Source organism: Staurois parvus, unplaced genomic scaffold (assembly GCF_062004578.1).
Source record: "Staurois parvus isolate SC_StPar_1 unplaced genomic scaffold, SC_StPar_1.0 ptg000387l, whole genome shotgun sequence".
In the NCBI taxonomy this organism is placed as follows: domain Eukaryota; kingdom Metazoa; phylum Chordata; class Amphibia; order Anura; family Ranidae; genus Staurois; species Staurois parvus.
The window spans coordinates 8,923,879-8,948,706 of record NW_028318183.1 but is presented as its reverse complement, the minus strand read 5'-3'; the positions used below and the strand labels follow the sequence as shown (position 1 = coordinate 8,948,706).

General features: G+C 43.5%; 1 protein-coding gene across 1 annotated transcript in view; it reads left to right on the top strand.

Moving 5' to 3' along the window:
* Positions 1-1,367: 1,367 nt before the first annotated feature.
* The window catches only part of SLC46A3 (solute carrier family 46 member 3), a 52,018-nt gene continuing 28,557 nt past the window's right edge, over positions 1,368-24,828 (top strand). Inside the window, exons 1-3 of the mRNA XM_089685845.1 lie at positions 1,368-1,560; positions 10,373-10,628; positions 19,963-20,830. Coding sequence (XP_089541971.1) covers positions 10,437-10,628; positions 19,963-20,830 — 1,060 coding nt within the window. The 5' untranslated portion in view covers positions 1,368-1,560; positions 10,373-10,436. The remainder of the gene's footprint in view (positions 1,561-10,372; positions 10,629-19,962; positions 20,831-24,828) is intronic.

Genomic DNA, 24,828 nt, shown 5'->3' with positions numbered 1-24,828 from the left:
TATAGTTCATGGGCGTTCCCTTCTGTTACATTATCTTCTGTGGGCGTTCCCTTCTGTTCCATTATCCTCTGTTGGCGTTCCCTTCTGTTCCATTATCCTCTGTGGGCGTTCCCTTCTGTTCCATTATCCTCTGTTGGCGTTCCCTTCTGTTCCATTATCCTCTGTGGGCGTTTCCTTCTGTTCCATTATCCTCTGTGGGCGTTTCCTTCTGTTCCATTAGCGTCCGTGGGTGTTTCCTTCTGTTCCATTAGCGTCCGTGGCCGTTCCCTTCTGCTCCGTTATCCTCCGTGGGCGTTCCCTTCTGCTCTGTTATTGTCCGTGGGCGTTCCCTTCTGCTCCGTTATCGTCCGTGGGCGTTCCCTTCTGTTCCGTTATCGTCCGTGGGCGTTCCCTTCTGCTCCGTTATCGTCCGTGGGCGTTCCCTTCTGTTCCGTTATCGTCCGTGGGCGTTCCCTTCTGTTCCGTTATCGTCCGTGGGCGTTCCCTTGTTCTGTTATTGTCCGTGGGCGTTCCCTTCTGTTCCGTTATCGTCCGTGGGCGTTCCCTTCTGTTCCGTTATCGTCCGTGGGCGTTCCCTTCTGCTCCGTTATTGTCCGTGGGCGTTCCCTTCTGTTCCGTTATGGTCCGTGGGCGTTCCCTTCTGTTCCGTTATGGTCCGTGGGCGTTCCCTTCTGTTCCGTTATGGTCCGTGGGCGTTCCCTTCTGTTCCGTTATCGTCCGTGGGCGTTCCCTTCTGTTCCGTTATCGTCCGTGGGCGTTCCCTTGTTCTGTTATCGTCCGTGGGCGTTCCCTTCTGTTCCGTTATCATCCGTGGGCGTTCCCTTCTGTTCCGTTATCATCCGTGGGCGTTCCCTTCTGTTCCGTTATCATCCGTGGGCGTTCCCTTCTGTTCCGTTATCGTCCGTGGGCGTTCCCTTGTTCTGTTATCGTCCGTGGGCGTTCCCTTCTGTTCCATTATCGTCCGTGGGCGTTCCCTTGTTCTGTTATCATCTATGGGTATTCCAGTGCCCTGTAAAGTCTATGGGCGGTCCCTTCTGTCGTTCCTTTCAGTGTGTCCCCTTACTGCAGCCTCCAGCTGTCTCTATGACTCGGTGTAAGCTGCCGAAAAGAAATAAGAGAAAACCATGCAAATCATTAACTGTAATCACTGCCCACGTGGTGTCCAGGGCCTTCTACCGCTGTGTGCGTACACCTGATCCCCCCTCATCCCCCAGAACATGTGACTGATCATAACCCCGCCTCCTTATCTATTTCCTCTTTTCTTCCTCTTTCTGTTGGTTTCTTTCCCGGAGATCAGCAAAGCGATGGGAGGATCTATAAACACACAACACAGCACACCACAGGGGGCGGGGCTCCGGCTACAGACAGGCGCCTCCTCCATAGGACAGAGCCTGCCTAGGATGATGGACGGGCTGCCCAATGAACACCGGAGATGGGCGGGGACTCCGGGAACAACAACCGCTGTGCCGGGTGACAGGAGAGGGAGATGCGGTGTGACATGTATGGCAGCAGCCGGGAGGGGAGGGGGGGACAGGACGCCGCACAGCGCTCATGGCAGAGGTCAGTGCTTTGTACGCATCAATACGGTGTGTACTCTATTCTCTATGTATCCTCTCTATATACAATACAATGGGGGGATTGTCCAGCCTGGAGCAGTCATGTACGGAAAGCGATCAGCTTCTATCCTCAGCTGTCATTGTCTGCTCTCTGTTATTGGTGGATCGTGCTCAGTACCAGGCTGCCTGACACCTGCTGCCTTCTGCACGTCCAATGGACAGAGGCTGTCTCGTCTGTAGAATCACTTTCAGTATTGGCTACAGAATGTTTGCGGAGTTCTCCATTTGTTCACGTGTTATCACTTCCTCTACAAAAACAGGGGTCCTGACCAGGGGCGAACTGATAACTCATGGGGCCCCCGGGCAATAGGGGATCATGGGGCCCCTGTGTCCTTGCCCACACTCAAAAAAGCCTATGAAAAATGTACCAGGGGCATTTCATGGGGCCCCCTACTGACTCCGGGCCCTTGGGCAGTGCTCGAATGGTTAGTCCGCCCCTGGTCCTGACACATTTCTTACAAGTCAGTTAAGGCTTATTCACATGAGTGGCCAGGGGGTGGTTAAAAAAAAAGGGTCTAAGCTGTGATTTTGCCCCCCCCCCCAACATTCCACCTAAACAGAGACAGACAGTAAGTCAGGGCTGTACACACGCTGTGGCCACAATTCTGTGCTTCGCGGCTGCAGGAGGAATGAAGCATCAGATTGTATTTGGCGGGCGGTACCACTGGCAAAGGTGACCCATTCAAGTGAATGATGCCATGCTGCAACTTGGGCAATGCATGCTGGTACGGTGCGGTAGGGCAGGATTTTGAGGGTGAAAGCAGGCAGTGAGGAGGTGACAGATCAGCTGCTCGCCGTCTGTCAAATGCCCTCTGAAGAGACAGATCTTCAGATCACTTTCCAGAGGGGCAGCATTATTAGACACACATGTGATTGAACCCTAATGCAGGCCATAGACGGTTGGTTTGTCGGCCGAATTTACATCCGAAAGAATAATTGGCTGATATTCGCATCGTTAGTGGGGCAATGTCGTCGGCCGGTTTTCGCAGTTCCTCCTCGTTTCTTTTATCGGTCATGCTGGAAAATGTACGAAAAACGCCTGATTTTCGTAAGCATTGGTGGCAACAGAACAACTGACTTTTCGTTTTTTTGGCCGAAAATTCATCCGATAAACGAACCGTCTATGGTCTTCATTAGGATGAAGGCTAACACACCGATGTTTGAAGAGTGTGTTCTGTCACTTTCATGATCCAAGTTTAAAGTTCCACGCACACTGGGCATTTTAGTAATGCTGGTAGCATTAGCGCTGTAAAGTTGTGTTAAAAAGTTTTAGCATTTTTTTACAGAAAAAAACTAATAAAACTCTTGCTAATAAAAAAAACGCCAAAAAATGCCTGTTTGCCACTTTTTACTGCGTTTTTTTAGCACTAGAGCGTTTTTACAGCTAAAATACTCCTAGAAACCCACTAGTCCTGAGTTTGCTTTTCCAGCCCCTGCCAAAAAACGCTGATTAAAGCTCATGTGTGCACATAGGATAAGATGCTGGGGGGTTTACTGACTGTAGAAAAAAACACCAAAAGCCAAAAACAGCCGCTGTAAAAACATCCAGTGTGCATGAGGACTAAAAATAAACCAGTGATTGAAATGTCAGAAATAAGAACTGTTTGTGTTTAATAGACTTTTCATATGAATCAGACCCATCCAGGGGACTAACAAAGATTGGTAGATGGAGAAATATGCGCCAATTTCTAGATGTACACTTTAACATTGAGGAGCACATTCACACTAGACTAGAAGTTTCCGGGCGTGCTTGTTAAACAAATCCTGAATGCATGTGTCATAAAATCAGTGTTTTCCACTCACTGGTTGAGGTGATTGTAGCTGTATTAGTACACTTGCGACAGAAACAATTGAGTACTGTCCGTGATACTTTTTTATTTGCACTAACATACAATTGTGAGGACAAGCTTTCAGGGAATGTCCCCTTCTTCAAGGTCTGAGTACTGCTTGGACCTTGAAGAAGGAGACACTACGCGAAAGCTTGTCCTCAAAATTGTATGTTAGTGCAAATAAAAAAAGTATCATGGACAGTACTTAATTGTTTCTGCCACTCACTGGTTCAAACTACTGCATTCACTTTCAGTGCTTTAGGAAAAGGTACAGCAGCAGCAATTTGTTTTCACTGGAATGCATATTAAACGCAGCACGAGCGGTTTTGTATACTAAATAAAGAATGAAGGAAAAATGACAGCAAAAAAATTGCACTAAAATGCACTACAAATTCATTACATACTCGTGTAATGCGCAAGCAGAATCACACATTGAACATGGGGAAGGCAGTGTGATCAAATCTTTATGTGCCAAGTAATAAAAGTCATGCACCACACCAGGGGCGGATTGATAACTCGTGGGGTCCCCGGGCAATAGGGGATCATGGGACCCCTGTGTCCTTGCCCACACTTAAACTACACCCAAAAAAAGCCTATGAAAGGTACCAGGGGCATCTCATAGGGCACCCTACTGACCCCCGGCCCTCGGGCAGTGCCCAAGTTCCCAAATGGTCAGTCCACCCCTGCACCACACTCTCATGTTGCATGATAACAGTGCGCAGTCCTTCCATACACGTCCCCCTCCTTGCTGTCCACCCCACTTCACTACACTCTTTATGTGGTAATGGTGTACATTTGGGAACAATGTTTAACTGCAAACATTGACGTAAGTGCTTGTTCATTTGGAAGATGCCATCAGACAATTAAAACTGTAACATATCACTTTTAGCCCGGGTTCACACTGTCACATCACATGTGACTCACACAGGAATCACTGCATTCCTGTGCAAATCAAACACGAGTCTGTGTGTTGCAATTTGATAATTGTATATGATTCAAATCACACTGCATCCACGCGAAATAGGTGCAAGCACCTTTTATTTTTTGCTGCACTGGAATGGGATTGCATGAATGTTCATAGCCATACGATCCGTTTCAGGCAAATGTACTGTGTTCTGCAACCTGCTTTTGTGGTGTCGTTAACTTTTAATTGACACCCACAGCAAGCAGATCGCATGAACACAGCGCAATTGCTATGCGATGTGATGCAGGAAACACAGCAATTCCTGTTCTTTTCCTGCATTGCGTCAGTGTGAACCAAGCCTTACCCTCCGTTCACATCAACGCCGACTTTGAAATCGTGTGACTTACAGTGAAGTCGCACGATTTCAAAGTCGGGGGACCCGCCAATTTCAGGTGCGATTTTGTTACGTAATGAGTTTATGTGATATCTCCATTAACCACTGTAAATAATATTGTAATTATGAATATATTACAGTTAGAGCTGTAAAGTGTGGGTGTGCAATATGTCTTCCCATAAATTCCTGTTCTATAGATACCATAGTTGCCAAAGGGAATATTCTATTAATTTCACCTTCTTTACTGTATAACAGAAGTCTTTGCTGACAATCCTATTTCAGACAGTTCAGTGCCAGAGTTAGTTTATCTAGCAATGGGACAAAATCTGTTGTCTTCACAAATAGGAACTTGAAAGGATCCCTCATTTAGATATGCAATGAAGGTGGCCAGCCATTCATGAATACTTAGATTCCCAGGAAAAGGTCATGAATTTCGCATGCTTAAATTCCATAAGGGGTGGGCCAAGATTTGCCTTAAAGGGGGTTGGTATATGCTAAATACAGGGGATTTGAAGTAGTTAGCCATTATGAAAGGGAATGGATTTGCCAACCAATCAGAGATATGCCATGAAAATTAGTGGAGGATAGACCTATAACTATAGACACTCTCTCTTTGGGACCCCGGGGACGTCCAGTTGCATGGTAATTATGGCATATATCCCTTGCACTTATATCTAAATGTTTGTCTTATGTCTTTTCTCTCTCACTGTTTGTATTTTGTAATATGCTCGAGCTTTCTTTATAATGTTTCTTTTATGTAACTAGATAGATTGTTTGTGTTAGTTTAGACCTCCATCCTATTCACCAATAAATTTTGCTTGTTGTGTTTAAAGCTTTCACTTCTGGGTAAGAACTCTTAATTTACCAAATCATATCAGAGAAATATTATATTTCATAATCTATAGATTTGGTCAACAATTTGCAAGATAACTAATACAGATGTCTATGCAAATCACAGCAGAAGTAGTGCATGTACTACTTTTGAAATCGGTGCAGCTCTGACCAAGTCGGAACCCCGCGGATATGACTGATCTAATTGCGGACAATAGGATGCGAATTCGCATGCCAAGTTGCATCCAGTGTGAACCAGGGCTTAAAGTGTTTTGGCACAGAACTTATGTAAAAGATTTGTTGATTTGGCAAACAGAAAATGTGCCAATATTCTAAAAAAAAAATGATATATTTCTCTTTGTTAACCCCCACCTTGTGTTATATCGTAATGTTACCATTATTCATATTTAAAGAATCACCCCCCTTTAAAAATAATCACATTTTGTTGCTTTGCAGCCTAAAATGAAGAAAGACACAGTTTTTATTTTGTCTAGCTGTATTTACTCATGCAACTTATAACATCCAAGTGAAAGATATAACACCAACATGTCAGGAAAGAAAATACATTCAAAAACAGAATCACTGAGTTGGACAAAGGATCAGCCCTTTGTGTCAGTATTTTGTTGGACCACCTTTTGCTTTAACCACTTGCCCTCCTGGGGGTTTACCCCCCTTCCTGACCAGGCCATTTTTTGCATTACAGCGGTGCGTTATTTTACCTGACAATTACACGGTCGTGCAACGCTGCACCCAAATTAAACTTATGTCCTTTTTTCCCCCCATGAATTGAGCTTTCTTTCGGTGGTATTTGATTGCCTGTGTGTTTTTAATTTTTCACGCTGAAAAAAAAGAAACGACTGACAATTTTGAGAAACAACAGTATTTTGGACTTTTTGCTATTAAGCACTAGCCTACAGGGCAAATATACCCCCTTCCTGCCGAGGCCAGTTTGCAGCTTTCAGCACTGTCACACTTTGAATGACAATTGCGCGGTCATGCAACACTGTACTCATATTAAATTTGTATCATTTTTTTGAGACAGAGCTTTGTTTTGGTGGTATTTAATCACCTCTGGGTTTTTTATTTACTTACTGGCACTGTTAGGTGGCACTGACTGGCACTGTTAGGCGGCACTGATGGGCACTGATAGGGGGCACTGATGCACACTGATAGGCGGCACTTACTGGCACTGATAGGCGGCACTGATAGATGGCACTGATAGGTGACACTAAAAGGCAGCTCAGATGGTGATGTGGCATTGATGTGCACTGGTAGGCACTGATATGTGGCACTTATGGGCACTGGCACTGATGAGCACTGACAGCTGGCACTAATGGACACTGACAGGTGGCACTGCTGGGGCTACACTGATTGTCAGGGCACACTGATCATCAGTGCTCTGATGATCTGTGTACATGTCCCCTCCGAGGAATGCCGATTACCGGCTCTCCTCTCGAGCCTTCAGCGTGACAGCTCGTGAGGAGAGAAATGCCGATAACCGGCATTTCCCTATTTACATGCGATCAGCTGTGATTGGACACTTATCCCCTTTGATGATGTGTGATTAGCACGAAACGTGTCAGGGAAGGAGCTACAGCGTCATTACCTCTCTGCTGCCGACACCATGGAGGTCCCGGCGGCCATCTTCTATTCCACCTCATGGTCAGTGTTTTTTCTGATTCCTTTACCTATGCTATACTGTATGAAAATAAAATTCATTCTTTAAAAACGGTATCACGCTATTGGTCTCCTTTCTTTGTGGCCCTTGGTGAGTCACTTATCACCTATAGAGCCACCCAAAGGGGAGACCGTGGGTTGTCAGCAACATCCAGCGGGGGGAGGAATACCTGGCCTGACCTGACCTTTAGGAGCTACCAGTGGATCCAGTAGAGAATATTTATCTCTAAATGCGCAGTTACACTGTGCATCTGGTGAGTGCACAGCCTTACCCTTCTCACTATCACCGCATGGAAGAAGCACTTTGAAGGAGAGGGATTGTCACTAAGACTGTTTATTTTGTACTGCATGTTACTCTGCTTGTGACATAATGTTTGTGATCACATTAGTCACCTAATCACTATATATTGACATTTTGGACGTTTTTGCATAATAACATTTGTGATATAGCGCCGCATCTTTTATATTCTATGTGATTGGACACAGCTGATCACATGACCGAGCCGACATCTTCAGCTCTTTCCGTCGATCGGTGATCCGCTGTGTCCTAGGGACTTAGTGCACCACCGATCGCTGCGCGCCCCCGAAGCCGTGCATGCGCAGTTAGAGTGGGAGGACGTCATATGAACATCCCAGAACGAGAGAACCGCGTTGCGCCCATCATTACCTTATATGGCGGGCAGGAGGCGGTTAAACATATCCAGTAAAAAAAATTTAAAAATCAAATTTCGTCATAAATTTAGGCCAGAATATATTCTGCTCCATGTCTTTGCTAAAAAAAATCCCAATTCTGTAAATTAATTGGTTTACTCGAAAGTTATAGCGTTTACGAATGGCGGCATGGATACTGGAATTATTTTTATTTTTAATAGTACTGTGGCAGGCATTCTGACAAGAATTTGATGGTATTTTGCCCCAACCATTTTTCCTTCTATCCTGACAAGTGTGCCAATCCCTGCTGCAGAGAAACACCCCCATAACAGGATATTACCTCCATGCTTTACTGTAGGAATGGTGTTATTTGGATGATGAGCTGTGTTGGTTTTCTGCCAGACATATAGTATAGTGTTGAGGCCAAATAATTAAATTTTAGTCTTATCTTACCATAACAACTTTTTCCATGTGGCCTCAGAATCTTCAAGGTGTGTTTAGGCAAAGCTCAGTGGTGACTGCATGTGACATTTCTTGTGGAGTGGCTTTTTTCTTACAACCCTCCCATGCAAGCCGGATTTGTGGAGAATTTGTGATATTGTTATCACATATACACAATGACCACTCATAAATTCCTACAACTGCTTCAGAGTTGCTGTAGGCCTCTTGGAAGCCTCTCTGACCAGTTTCCTCCTGGCTGTTTCATCCAGTTTGGAGCGATGTTCTGATCCAGGGAGGGTCTGTGTTGTACCAAATACCTTCCACTTCTTTTCAATGGACTTCACTGTGCTTTTAGGCATTGATAAATGTTTTTCTATCCATCTCCTGACTTGTGCCTGTCCACAACTTATCCCGTTGAACTTTTGACAATGTTTTGCCACCCATAGTTGATTGTTTGCTTTCAGTTGCACTACCAGGGACTGAGATGCTCCAGGAAAGTTCTTTTCATGCTAAGCTAGTCAAAATGACCACAGCTGATAACAGTTGAAAGTCAAATGTGTGCCATTGAGAAGGTGATTAGCTACACCTGATTGAGTTTACAAGTTATTTTTAGGAGGGCAGAGTGATCCTTTTTCCAACTCTGATTCTGTCTTTTGAATTAAAATAAAAAATAATTCTGATATGTTGGTGTTACATCTTTCACTTGGATGGAGATACAGCTGGATAAAACAAAAATGGTTTGTCTTTTGAAATCCTTTCTCTCCTCTCTTTGAAGGGATGACAGTTTGGGCTAGAGGGCTTTTGATTGGTCAGCAAAGTCACATGGACTGTGCTGACAAATCAGAAGCCGTTTAGCCCGTACTGTCATCCCTGCCAGGAGAGGAGAGAAAGCCATGGGGATTTCAAAATCCACAGACCTGTAAAGCAGTTTCCTCTCCTCTCCTTGTAAGGATGACAGTACAGGCTAGATGGCTTCTTGTTGGTTAGCACCGTACATGTGATCATGCTGATCAATCAAAAGCCCTCTAGCCCAAACTGTCATCCCTGCAAAGAGAGGAGACAAAGCCGTGGTGATTTCAAATTCATGTTCCATTCTCTCCTCTTCTACAGCTGAGAATCCAGAGCATCTGCCAGCAGCTATACATCCCCACACACCCTTCTCTCGCACTCTCCGCTGCGGGAAACCTTCTTCCACTGCTCCTGCGTGAACAGTCTGGTTTCACACAGGAGCAGTGGGGAAACTGCATGTGATTTGGACAGGAATTGCATTCCTGTTAAAATTACATGCTATTCTTTGCTGTGCAATTTGCGTCCATACATTTTATATTGACACAAAATATCGGTACTCGGTATCAGCGAGTACTTGCTGAAAGTATCGGTACTTGTACTCGCCGATCAAAAAAGGGTATTGGTACATCTCTACTAATAATCTCTTAGTGATGTCAGCCAAACTGAATGTTTGCCTAACCTTGGCTCTACATCATATGATTTGCTATGGGTTGGGAGCACGTTGTCACATGTAATAATAAACGGTTTGATGTGACTACACTCATTATAAACCAGTATGACAGAATGAGTCACAGACTGAAATCACCTTGTCATTTTATGAAGCATTTCCTCGTGGCATTCAGTTTCCCACACTTCAAACATCACCAGCAATGTAAGCAAATGATTCATAGGCTAAAGGTGAACTTCAGTTTTACATTCTGAACAATTTTAATTTTTTTGTATGCTTTTATTGTGGTCTGTGTCCCCATTGGGGAGATTTCTCCTCACTTTATGTCCTGGTGATACGTTGTCACCTCAACAGGAAGTGAGGAGAAATCAATACCAGCAGTGACAAGACACTTGTATTTAGTAGGTTGGAGAGGGTTCGAACCCTTTTTTCTGGGGGTTTTGGTGACACCTGTCCCCTTCATCAGTGATATCTGAAGAAAAAATAACTTTAGAAAGGTGTCAGTGTTTCCAGCAGATTTGTTAATTCTGGTGTGAATTAAACATTCAATAGATTTTTCTATGTTGTTAACAGGGATAAAAGAGTGAAGAGGATTGTGGATTTGTCCATGGAGTAGAGGAACTGACCAGGTGCCAACATGAAGCAGCTCCAGTTGGTGGAGCCAGTGATGGCCATCTACTGCTTTGCAAGTTTTGTCAGTTTTCCAATAATAGGGCAGTACATCTATCGCAGGATGTGGGAAGATGAGTTTAATAATACACTTACCTTCAATGACAACGTGTCACTCTGTGAAACCAATCAGAGTAGCCCCAACTATATCCATCAAAAGGTAAGAGCTTATTAAAATGACTGTTTATTTAAAGCCCAGATGAATGAATTACATTCTGGATGCATCAAAACAAAAGGTGTTCAAAGTCTCGCAGTTCATTTTCTTTACAAAGCGGCCTCAGGGTAGAAAAGCCTGTCCTCTGACAGCATGCAGCAGAGTTGGGCCTTTGCTGTCTGTGGGGAAGCAGTGGTCTCTCTGCAGAACTCTAACCGTAGAGTCAGTGCTAGAGCTCCCCACTCAATCAGCAGGGAACATGGGCTTTATGCCTGACTCAGCAGAGGTGTGTTGGATCTTTGCAGAGAGATGACTGCTTCTACAAGTTCCCAGAACCTTTCACTGTTCTGACTGCATTTAACCCCTTGGCGCCGGCGCCTCCCGGCCCTTTAAGGGTTTCAGAAGCCGGGAGGCGGGGCGGGTTTAGGGTCATGTGATGGCGGTCACATGATCGGGAAAGGTCCCGATCGAAAGAGGAGATCGGGACCTTTCCTTGAGTACCAGACGTGTGCTTTTTCAAGTGTAAATTGGCCTTTTACTATGCAGGCAGCTGTCGGTGGTAGGTCTGGAAAGGGGTGGTGTGATGCATTATTAGGTGTACTTTTTTTTTTTTTTCCTTCCAAACTCCTTGAAATGTCAAAATGACATGTCATTCATTTCCATCCGCACAACGTGGCTGCGACGCGTACGAATGGTCAATATAGGAAGCCTTCAGGTGAGCTACAGTCTGTTGCAGAAAAATGCATACAGTATGCATTTTTCGGCACTTCGCTGCCCTGTATCCAGGAGGCTCCATTGCAGTGTGAACAGGGCACATAGAAAACAATTGTGATTGGAGCTGATATGATGCAGGAACACAACCGTCACCGCACCTAGTGTGAACAAACCCTTCAAGGCAAAGTTTACCTTTACCAAAACACTGCCTATGCAAGTAAGGGGCACCTGTAGATTATTTTTATTATTATACAGTATTTATAAAGCGCCAATGGTTCGATCAGCGCTGTACATTACAATAAAAACAAATTGTGTACCTTTGACCAAAGTTACTATAGGTGTAGGTCATTCACGTACCTCATGAAGCCTGACCGAAAAACTCCCATAGATCCCATCCCGCCATGTTGCTAGGTTGCTGCTAAGACATGCCCAGCTGTTACTGTTCACCTCCACCGTCACAAGAGCAAGCTCTTTTTTCTGATTCAGACCCTCTCACAAGCTCCATCTCTCCCCGATGCAGAAGCAGTGAGCTCTGAGTTTGAGAGCTTGCTTGTGTGATGGTGGCGCTGAGCAGTAACAGCTGGGAGTTTCTTAGCAACGTCCTAGCAACAAGGCAGGACAGGATGATGGTATCCCTGGAAGTTTTCCAGTCAGGCTTCAGGAGTTATGTAAATGACCTACTCCTATAGCAAGAACATTATTCAATTTTGGTCAAAGTTGCAGTTTGTTTTTATCTACAGGCGCCTTTTAGCTCCATAGGCAGTTTTTTGATTAAGGTGAACTATGCCTAAATATGAACTATCTGATTTTTTTTTGTTTTGTTTTGTTTTTTTGGGCCATTTTGAGACCTGGAGAAAAGTAAAGTGGTGCCATATGTGTAAATTATTAACAGTCGTTTACTGTCAGGATGCCAACCCTGTTATTTTGTTGCAACAATTCTCAGAAATCACCCAACTTATGTAACAGCTTTAGCCAAGCTGATTCTTCTTTGGATAACGTCACCCAGTGACATGCTGGGCCCATAGTGAAGAATGTAAGGGAGTCATGAAAAGTCATAAAAGTAACCGTGACTGGAAGCTGCACTGGGGCTCACTGATAAGAGTTTTCAGTGCCTGGTACTGGTATCACTGAGGTGCACCCTGTCAGCCATCTTGACTGCTGCTTCAGTATTTGTCTGATGATCTTTGTGGCCTGAGCTGAAGAGGAAGTTATATCGACCTGTAAATGGGCCTCAAGCTTCTGCAGAGGGTGGATACAGATAACACCATTTTCTGTGTTCTATGTTCTAACATTCTAAATGTTTGAAGGAAATTCTTCGCTGTTTGCTGACACTCCTAGGGGTTGGTTTACTAAAGGTAAATATACTGTGCATTGCAAGTGCAGTTGCTCCAAAACTTAGTAAATTAAGTGAAGCTTCACTGTGCAAAGAATACCCAATCGCATGCAAGGAAAATAAAAAAACAGCATTTTTGCTTGCACATGATTGGTTGATAGAAATCAGCAGAGCTTCCCCTCAGAACTAGAGCGACTTGCAGTGCACAGACTATTTGCCGTCATTAACCGCAATACCCGCCACCGTATAGCAGATATACTGCTACATGGCGGCACGGGTGCGCAAAATCACCTGTATATATACGTATGTATGTTTGTGTGTATGTATATATATTTGCATAGGGGGCACGTGTAGCCGCGGATGTCAATCACCGGGTCCTGGCCGGTGATTACCGACAATCACCAATGGGGAGGAAGACTGTTGTGTTTACAAACAGTCTTCCTCCCTGTCAGCTCAAGTACACTGCACAGCACAGCCATCTCGATCAGTGTGCTTACAGTGAAGCACACCCCCAGCCCCCTAGTAAAACACTCCCTACACACATTTAACCCTTTGATTGCCCCTCACATTAACCCCTTCCTGCCCAGTGCCATTAGTACAGTGTCAGTGCTGTTTTTTTAGCACTGATCACTGTATTGGTGCCACTGGGGATGTCAGTGACACCAAGTTAGTTCCCCCCCCCCCCCAGTGTCAGAATGGCTGCCGCAGTCCCATTAAAAGTCACTAATCATCGCCATTATTAGTTGAAAAAAAATCCCAGTATCTATACCACCATTTGTAAACGCTATAACTTTCACGTAAACCAATTAATTTACAAATATTGGGATTTTTTTTAGCAAAGACATGTAGCAGAATACATTTTGGCCTAAATTTATGATGAAAGTTTGATTTTTTTTTTATTTTTTCACTGGACATGTTTAATAGCAAAAAGCCCAAAATATAGTTTTTTTCTCAAAAGTGTCGGTGTTTTTGTGCTTATAGCACAAAAAATTAAAACCGCACAGGTGATCAAATACCACAGAAAGAAAGCTCAATTTGTGGGAAAAAAAGGACGGAAATTTCATCTGGGTGTGGCGTTACTTTAACTGACAATTGCGCGGTCATGTAACGTAGCGTCATAACGTAAAAAATGGCCTGGTTAGGAAGGGGGGTAAATCCTCTGGAGGACAAGTGGTTAAATCAACCCCCTTGTCTTTGTTTACTACATAAAATTTAAAAAAAAAAAAAAACACATTTGAATGGGCTGCTGTGCCCGCGTTTTCTGCAGGAAAAAGGTGCATGCACCTTTTTAAAAATGTGGCCGCAGGGAATCAGCATGGTCTTTTTAACCACGCCATTTCTTTGCGGTTCCCGCACACGCAAACGTGCTATGGGCAGAGATGCATGGGGGTGCCATTCGGAATGAATGGCAGCTCCAAGCATCTCATAAGAGCAGCATGATATGGCTGCGGGTGGTTGCAGATGCGGGAACAGATGCTATTCCTGCCCCCGTAACCAGCCCGCAGAATGCGTGCAACTGTAAACCTAGCTTCAAAAAGGCTGTGCACACCTGCACCACAAGGCTGCTGGTCTCTAGTAGGTTGTGGACATTGGTTTAGAACAGGGATGTCAAACTCAATTTCATTGCAAGCCACATCAGCATTATGGTTGCCCCCAAAGGGCCGGTGTATATGTAAGATTATATAAATGTATCTACTCTTTATCGTAGTAATTATCTGCCTCTGCATTCGATTATTACTGGTTTTAGTAATAATTTAAGTAAAATCTAGCTCTGAAAGTAGAAGTTTAGGAAAAATATTGGAAAGCAGATATTTAAGTGTGTAACTAATGTACAATAATAATGTCCAGAGCACCCAGCCCCCCTTATATAAGAAGTCAAGAGCCCCCCACAATCAGAAGTCAGAATCCCCCAACCTCCCTTACAATACAGTGAACCCCCCCTTCCTTACCTTGTGCTGCCAGGATGTAGCTGGGGCAGAGGTGGGAAGCAGAAAGTGCAGGGGACAGGAGGACCAGAGGAGGGCTGGAGTCAGCTGCCGGAGTCTGCTGAAGACTGAGACCAGGGGAAGTGGAGACCCGGGGAGGCGCCGTGGCTGCACAGAGTGGCGCAGGATCTGTAGGAGGAGTTCCATCGTCCTCTCTGCTGCTAACTGCTGAGCTGGGGCAGAGACGGGCCTCTTCATGGCTGCTTGGAGAAGAGCAGGATCTGGCGGAGGAGTTCTGTTCTCCTCCCCCATCTAGTCTGCACTTTGCAGCAGAGAGGAGACAAGGGGGGTGCCACATCTGCAGGAGAGGTGCAAGGGCCACATGAAATGACATGGTGGGCTGGTTTTGGCCCACGGGTCTTGTGTTTGAGACATGTATGTTAGTGGCTTCATCTCTCGCTTCAAGACTCTTTCAAGCCTCCGGACTCCAGAACCCAATCCTCAGAAAAATGTAAACGTTTTCTCCATTCAGAATAGATATTCTGGAGCCCCTCAACCTGCATCAGAGAGAACCCTGAGAGAGGAGTGAATAGGGACAGGGGTCACCATGCACTTTCTAGAATTGTTTGAGCACCAAGACTCTTCTAGGGAGTATATGTCACACTGAGCACGTTCATTTGAAGATTGGTTGGAAGGTATGAGCACAGAGCACTGTTTGAATGGAGTCACATTTAATGCATACTAATTTGACATTTTTGTTACGTGCTGTGTTTTATAAGTTTCGAGTGAGAACCCTGCATGACTTTTTTTTTCCACCGTGGCAGGGCACAGCACTGTCACAGGATATTCAGCATACACTGATACTGCAAATGAATCTTACAACCACAAAAACTGTATATATCTTCTGTAATGCGCTACAAGATGGGCTCACATGTATTGAGACACATACAGTGTGTGTACAGCCCTATTTACAATATAGAATAGATTGATATTTGATAGAACCAAATCCACAGAGTGAATGTTGCCTGAGATACACTAAAGCTGGTCATACAGTATTAGATGTTTTTTTTCATTTAGCCTGTAGGCTGAATAAAAAAGATCTAATAGATTCCTTTATCCATGCTATACAGTGTGAATGGATGAATCTCTCACTGAGGCTTTGTAATCCAACAGCCAGCACCAGTGGTGGTTTCATGTGGTTTGATTCAGCTTCTGTTCAGCTGACAATTTTCTGCCCAGCTCGTTTTGATTTTCAAACAAAGGATGTCCGGTGGGAGGGGGCCGGCAGGACCATCCAGTATTCAAACCTAACAGCCTATGGCTGGCTTAACTCTTGGCACCAACCGCCTCCCGGCCCTTTAAGGGTTCTAAAAGTCGGGAGGTGGGCCTTTTGGGTATGTGATTGCCTGTTATAGCGGTCACATGATCAGAAAGATCCTGATCACAAATATGGATTGGGAGCCTACTGATCACTGCCAGCTACCATGCTGGGAGCGTGCAAGGAGTGCGCTCTCAGCATGGTAAACACTTTTAACAGTGCTGCATTTATGCGGCCACTCGGCAGTAAGGCCCACACGGCGAACAGCTGGTGTCAAGAGGTTAAAGTGGAATTGAATGCATTTTACAAAAGACTGTGAGCAGGCAGGCTATTATCGCAGACATGCAATGTCTCTTTTACAATAAAATACACCTACCTGCCTGCTCAGTTCTCTGCGGCATGTAAACTGAGCTGCGCATGCACAACTCAGCTTACATTGCCAGCATGGGTTGACTGACTCCTGCACATGCGTGCCCCAGCCAATGGAGATGCCCAAGGACCAGCACTTGAGAATAAGATGCCAGCACTAGCAAAGGACCCAAATCGATGCCAGCGCTGGCAAAGGACCCAGACCTTTAGAGAGGAGGTAAGTAAAGTTGCCTACAGTTCCACTTTAAAGACCAGCAGTTCTTTTAAGTATATGCAGTACTGTATATAATTTAATGTCCACTTCCAGCCAAGCTTTTTTTTTTTTATATTTTAGTATAACAGGTAAGGACATGAACTTCCATCAGGTTTTTGTTTTGCTGCTTTTCTTCTTCTGACTTCCGGTTTTGGTAGTGGGACAAGAAGTGGACAGAATCTCTTCAGTGGTAACAGGCAACAGAAAAACAGTTGTAGGAGTGAAGAGAAGGTTTGGAACCTCTACCAGGTTTACATTTCTTTGTCTTTACCAGTAGGCAGGATTTCCCTCTATTTCTCTATGTGACAGAAAGTAAGGGAAACGCCCCCAAACAAGGGCATAAACAAAAAAAATCTGGTAGCGGTTCTTACCCTTCCCCACCCTACCCTATCCAAAATGTGGATGTAGTTCCACGTTTAGGGCTCAAGCACGTGGCTATATGATTTTACAGAAGAAAGATCCTACATAAAATCATGTCATACACTGTACATGTGTAACACTTGTGCTAAAGTATATATATATATATATATATATATATTGCAAATGAAATCAGGGAGCTTCTGCTACCTAGTACCTGGTTGATAGGATGCTAGGAGGCAGAGGTTACCGTAACCTAGGGTACTAGGTGCCAGAAGTAGCCTGCGCCCTAGCATCCTAGGACTCTAGGCAACATAAACCATGCTAGGGCACTAGGCAGCAGGACCTGCCTGTGTCCTAGCAACCTAGCACGCTAAGAGACAGGAGCAACCAAGGAGGCAGCAGGCTGCTAGGACGCAGGCAGCTTCTGCCACCCAGCATCTAAGATGCAGGTGGCATTCATTGTGCCAAAATGTTACGAATGCTGCATGCATGTAAATGTTAGCACAAACATTTACATACCTACACCATTAAATACAGTCCATAAGCAGGACTTCAGACTCAGATTTTTCAATCCTGTATGTTTTTTTGTATGCAATTGAACACAACTCTAGATTAGAAAAGCATGGGCTCCATTGCATAGTAAACAGCTGTGTTCTGATCTGTCAAACAAAAATTCTGCTTTACGGATATGATTTTGCATCTTTGTGCATGAGCCCGAATACAAAATATGATGGTGTTCTAAAAATGCTGTCCAGCTATCTGACATATAATAAAAATGTTTAATTTCTAATATATCTTTAAACATTACTTCAGAGGGGATAACGTAAAGCTGATGGTAAGAGTAAGCAAATAAAAAAAAAAAGCTGTTGAACTGGTTCACTTTCTTCAAACACCACACAACAAACACCTGAGATACACTAATCTCAGGTGTTTGTTGTAAAGTGGTGTTGAGTAAGGAGATTCCTGCTGCTGGTAGAAGTATTATGTTTTTACAAGTCCATCTGAAATCTAATCACAAGCGACTCCTAATATTTCATGCGTTGTAGACAATGAAGTGAAGCTGGGAAAACTTAGATATGAACAATATCATTTAAGATGAAGCTGGCCGAATAATTCCAGGTCATATCAATTTCATATATACAAGGCTATGTCAAGGAGACGAGAGGCTTTTTTTTTTAAAACAAGTCCATTTTTAAGATACCTGTGCTCATTTAATATATTTGGGCAAATCAAACAAATTTTCACATCTAATCGTTCAACTTTTTTTTCTTTCTCCTTCTGTTCCCTTAGCGTTTACCGGACTTTCAATTTTCTGCCAGTTCAGATTTCAAGCCTATCGGTCCTTTCACACGGGCAGACTGTCCGTTTTTCTGCAGGACCCAATTGGACCACCCATTGTTCTCTATAGGGAAGCGGCTGTAAACTGACATGTGTCCGTTTACACCCGCCTGCATCCGATCCTCTAAAAACGGATGGGGATCCATTCCTTATCCATCTAGCAGATCTGATCAGACGACAGTCGGATGTGAACGGACAGGCGGCCCATTTACATCCGACTGCCCCTTAAAGAACAGCGGGCTATGCCAGTGTCTGCTCTGCACAAGTGGAGCAGACATGGACCTGACATCCACCTGCTCAACATGGATCAGCGGACAGATCCCCTGCTGATCAAGCAGATCCACACGTGTCTAATCAGATCTGCCCGTTAGTTTTTCAGGTGGACCTGAACGGAAGCTCCATACAGCCCTTTGGGCAGGCTTATGTAAACAGACGTGTGTCCATTTACACTCTCCTACCTCCAAGTCTGTCCAGGTCTCAGCCCCACCCCCCTACTCCATTCCCTCATCACATGATTTGATAGACAGCAGCAGGAGCCAATGGCTTCTGCTGTTACCACTATGCCCTGAGAGGAGAGAGAGAAAGCAGCGCTGGATCGAGATTGGGCTCAGGTAAGTATTTAGGAGGGCATTAGGTCATAAACCTTAAGCTTTTACCGCCACTTTAATCCCCAAACCAAAAATCGTAACATGTTGCAACCTACTAGTCCTTAATGTGGTGGTTAGTTGTCACTTTTCAGCAAGCACGGAAAACCTGTAGATCTTGTCCTTGTCACACTCTGTTAGCACAAAGATCCTTATTTTTATTCCATTAACTACTAGTCCCATCAGTCTAACCTGCAATGGTGCAAAGGCAGACATGTTTGAAGTGCAGCATGGATGACAACCATGGTGGCCCACTTTGATACATTGGAGAAAAAAAAGCATAGTGATGAAGGGACCGGAAGTGTGTTATTTGCAGGATCACCAGGTGAAAATAAAGAGAAAAGGCCTAAAAAAATAAAGCTAATTCAACCACTAAATCTAAGATCGTCATTCTCAATAAGCTAAGCTTCAGTATATTACATGTTTTTAGTTAGGATACGCTTTACAAACTAAGCTGCCTGACTCTGTGGCCAAGTGGTTGTTTATTTTACACTGAAATGTATTCACCAAAAACCAAAAATTAAACTCTGTGTAGTTTATAGCATTCTTTTGAAAAAAGCCGGATTTTTTATTTTAACCCAGAATAAGGTCACAATCACAAATGCAAGTGGAACCATTTGAGTTTACCTGCGGGAGACTTAGCAGGGTTCCCTGCAATTAGCTGCAGGCAGGAAGCCCCATTGAAAGCAGTGGGACCTGACAGCAAACACAGCTATCCATGACTCTTTGCATGTAATCACTCAGTTGACAGTCACTGCATTAGTGATTACATTACGGCTGCAAATAGCTGTCAGGCTCCGATTGCTTTGAATGGGAACCCTGATTCTTCCAAGTGTAATCCCAACATGCCCCATTGGAAAGTGTGGGGCTTAAATGTCAAGAGAGAATTTTTACGGGATGCTTCAAATAATACAGTTTGAAAGTTTTTCTGAGGAAGTCACTATATTCACCTTTCATGGGTAATTACAATATGTATGCATATACAGTGCACAATTTTTTAAAATTGAAAAGTGCCCCACAAAAAAAGTTATTTTCTGTTCTTATTAAAGTGATTACAACAATAAACCTCATTTGTTTTACTTGCAGGAAGTCCAGAAGCGAGCCTCCATGTTTTCTACAAGGTTGGATTTAATTTCCCTTGTCCCGAGTCTTTTAATGGCCTTAATACTGGTTTCCTATGGCGATAATCATGGGAGGAAGGCATCTTTACTACTTCCCTCTATAGGCGGCTTTATTAGTGTCACTGCTTATTGTTCGGTGGCTTTCTTTGAGTTGCCGCTTGAAGTCTTGTATCTCTCTTCAGTAGTCAGTGGATTCCTGGGTGGATTTGCTACATTTTTTGGGGGATGTTTTTCTTACATAGTAGACATAGCAAAGGACCTCCAGAAGAAGAATATTCGCATAGCTTTTATTGACATGATTTTTGGGGTGGCAAGTGGGGTTGCAGGGATCACATCAGGGTACATCATTAATGCACTGGGATTTAATTGGTCATTTTTCATATCAGCAATTTTGCACATTATTAATATTTTGTATATAATTTTTATACTGGAAGAAACTGTAAAAAGGTCAGAATTTTATCAACCTGTACTGAGCAAAGAAGGTTTTAAGGAGCTCTTCTCTGGAGTTTTTTTATTGTTTAAACATGCATCCTGCAAGAAACGACTGACAATCGGGCTGCTGTTGTTTGCTTTTATGTTTTTTTTGTTTGCCGATTTTGGAGCTACAAGCCTGTTCACCTTATATGAGCTGGACTCGCCTCTGTGCTGGGACCCGGTACTCATCGGATGGGGATCGGCTCTGTCCACATTTTGTTTTGTAGGCAGCTTCCTGGGTGTTTTCCTGTTCACACGCTGTCTGAAAGATTCCTACATCGTCCTCATTGGAATGGCGTCTTGGATTGGAGGGATTATTATGGCTGCATTTGCCACAACAACCGTAACCATGATGTTAGGTAAGGTTCACTGTGGTAACACAGTTTAATTTTCTTTATATGGGGATGCTGTTTTTGAAACTGAAGTTCATAGAAATGCATGTTCGTCCCTTTACATTTATTGGAACATGAAAAGAATTAAGGAGCGTCATCAATTGCCTCCAAGTGCTTGAAAGCCTTTTCCATCAGTAATTCAGATGTTTAGGTACCTGTAATTAGGATTATCCACCGATTTCAGACATTCAAATGGCAACATTTCGTAGCAGTAATTACTGTCTATGTTCACTATTACAAAGATATAAAAGGGCAATGCACTCTGGATAAATATTTTTTTTTATTCTTAATGACTGTTTTCTGTTTTATTCTCCATGACTGTTTTCTGAACCCTACCTTTAGAATATATGCCCAGCAAAAAGTTTGTTGTTTTTGGAGATTTTCTTTCACTTCTTGCAAGTAGAAACCATTGTGATCAGGAGAGCAGAATTTTGAATAGCAGTTAAAAACAGGGGCTCTAATTCTTCCCACCCTATCCAAAAATTAAAATAAAGGTTTGGCTGAATATAGACTATTTTCTCCTAATATTTGTAGTCTACTTCTACTACTTGTGTGATGACTTGTGCTTGCTGGCATTTTCTCTTGATGATCTTTTAAAGCCCATCTCTGGGTAAAAAAAAGTTTTCCCGTGTAGTGGGCTGTGCCATGTCAACTGCTTATTTGTCTAGGGGTTCGGAGAAAGCATATACTTGCCCAATTCTTTGTTCTTTGTTTCATATTACACTTTGGTTGGTATTGGCATTCACTTACAATAGTGCAGGGATATAATCCGCAGTTAAGTTCCAGGCATGGCTAGAAAACTGAATAACCTGTGCTCTCATGCCTAGTGTGGTCAGTTTTTAAAAAGAAACAGCAGGACTGGCAGGAACACAGGGATTTCACACAAAGGAAACAATACACAAAAAACAGGATACTTTAATACACGTATGTGGTACAGCAGGCACATATCAGGCATATAAAATGTTGGGTTTACATATTCTTGAAAGCTGATATATGGTCAGGCATTTAGCCAATGCTTCTGGTGTAACTTTAACTGTAAATTTTGGGCCTAGAATTATTGTACTTACTCTGGCATGTGCGGTGGTATGTAATGTGCAAGTGTACAATCCAAACGCACACGTTCCTGCGTTAAAAATGTCTCTGTGTATAAGTGGGTGCTGCAGCGACCGTCGGCTGGAACCAAACAGAATCAGCAACGGAAAGTGTCACCAGCACACCGAGGATCACCAATATGGGTCCAAAAGTTTTAATGAACGATCACATAGTTACAGCAAGGCAACGTTTCGGAGTCTCGCAGGACCCCTTCACATGCCTGATGAAGGGGTCCTGTGAGACTCCGAAATGTTGACCCATATTGGTGATCCTCGGTCTGCTGGTGGCATTTTCTCTTGCTGGTATGTAATGTGCAGAGCAATCAACACTTTCATGCTTGGGTGCCCTGACACGTATTCACCTTTTGTATATGTAGTTTTTTTTTAATTTTTTAATCACATAAGGAACAAAAAGTCCCCTATGTCATACTATTTTTGATGGGCTCTCTTCAATGAAATGCAGTTTTTCTGGGGTTTTTTTTTATTAAGTGGTCGGGTGGCTGTACAGTCAGTGGGTAAAACATCCTGCTGCTGCTGGTGGCAGCGAAAGGGTTAAATATCTAATAACAAGGTATTAAGAATTTTTTTTTTCTGGAGATGGGAGACAATGCGCATAGTAGCCGATCTTTTAAATTAAAGACCCAGAATATTTAATATTGAAGCAACAAAGTATTTTACATTCTCGATTCGGCTATGCGTTGTTGAGGAGTGAATTCAGTTCTTTACATATGTATTACTGATGGTGACCCAGGGGCGGACTGACCATTTGGAATCTCGGGCACTGCCCGAGGGCCTGGGGTCAGTAGGGGGCCCCATGAGATGCCCCTGGCACCTTTTTCATAGGCTTTTTTGAGTTTGGGCAAGGACATAGGGGCCCCATGATCCCCGTATTGCCCGGGGGCCCCATGAGTTGTCAGTCCGCCGCTGTGGTGACCACTGTCCCAGTAGGTGCTCATTCAGCTGCTGTTATGTGGACAGTTTAAATGCATATTGTGCTTAGCAGAGCATTTCATTGAAGCTGAGCTCTGGGCACCACAACTTCATTTTTTGGCTCCATGCACACTGGATTTAAAATCGCTGCTTCTACAGGAGTTTTGTGTTTTGGCTGTAGAAGCAGCTCAGTGTTCTCTTATGTGTCCATGCACATTAGGACAATTAGAGGCATATTTTAGGCTCAACATTTAAAGGCAAAAAAAAAAACTTTTCTGGTTTGCGTTTTTGATTGGAGCTTTCTGGCAGAAAAAAAACGCTAAACTCGCCTAAACTGTGCGCAAAAACACTCTATATCAGCGGGGTGGTCTTTTTCTGCCAAGGAAACTGGCGTGTTTTTTTTTTTTTTTTTTTTTTTTTTTTTATTAAGCCCAGTGTGCATGGAGCCTAACTATATTCTTATAGCCACAAATGATATAAATCAATTTTGCGTGTACCAAATGTGTTTGAAAACCCAGTTGTTACATAAAAAGTAGTGCTGACATCACCACTGTACTGTACATTGTCTGTGCAGAGAGCAGAGCTGTGAGAGGGAACCTATCAGGCTCCGCTTACTACAGGCTGTCTGCAGAAAACTACAGAAGGGGGGCGGAGACCAGACCAGTCAGCCTGTACCAGAAAGGAGAGAGCAGCAGTGACAGGTCTCTATTACAGAAAGCCCCGGCGCAGAGGCAACATTTCACTCTGGATTACTGCACTAATCTGGAAGAAAGACGCAAAGTACACCAAGAGTCAAGCAGGAATACACATGACTCTTGTAAATAAATAATATTAATTTATCCCGTAGCTCAGCTTTAAAGGGGTGGCACTCTTCACCAAGCAACACAACAGGATAAGGATCCGTATTTTCTGAGATTTGAAAATAACAGTCACATGGCTAAAAAGAAGATCCTTCTAATTCTGTTTAGGCTTTATAAACTGAGGCAGTGCAACATTCTTTATCACATGCATTCTAGTGTAAAGAAGAGAGCGGCTGTTTACCTCCAAGACACAACACTGTGCTATGAATATATCTGAGCTTTTCTCTTAAAGCAGTATTAACCACTTCAGCTCCGGAAGATTTTACCCCCTTCCTGACCAGGTCTTTTATTTTCAGTTGCGCTACTTTAACTGGCAATTGTGCAGTCATGCAACGCTGCACGCAGACAACATTTATATAATTTTTTTCACACAAATAGAACTTTGGTTTGGTCATATTTGATTGCAACTGGGTTTTTATGTTCTTGCAATATAAATGAAAAAACGAAAATTATGAAAAAAACGATATTTTTTACCTTCTGTGATAAAACATAGCCAATAAAAACATTTTTTTTAAAAAAAATCAAATTTCTTCATACATTTTGGCCAAAATGTATTCTGCTACATGTCTTTTATAAAAAAAAAATCCCAGTAAGTGTATATTGATTGGTTTGTGTGAAAGTTACAGCGTGCACAAACTATGGTAGTAATTTTTTTTTTTTTATACTAGTAGTGGCAGAGATCAGTGACTCATAGCAGGATTGTGATAGGACGGTGGGCAATTTGACACTAACTGACACTTTGTGGGAACTGACTAACTGCCACTGACCTCTCCAGTGACACTAATACAGTGATAATAATATACAGTGACACTGTACTAATGACACTGGATGGGAAGGGGTTAACATCTAGGGGCAAGGGATAACTGTGTGCCTAACAGTGTTTGGTGTTTTTTCTGTGTAGTGCTTTTACTAAGGGATGTGCCGGTTTTTATATCTTGCTTTGCACATCCCCGCTGACAGGACAGAGCTCTGTGTTGTTTGCATTCACAGAGCTCTGTCCTGTCATCCGCTTCACCGATTGGCAGGTTCCGGCCATCAATCTGGCTGGGACCCAATGATCAGCTCATGTTGTAACTAATCACAG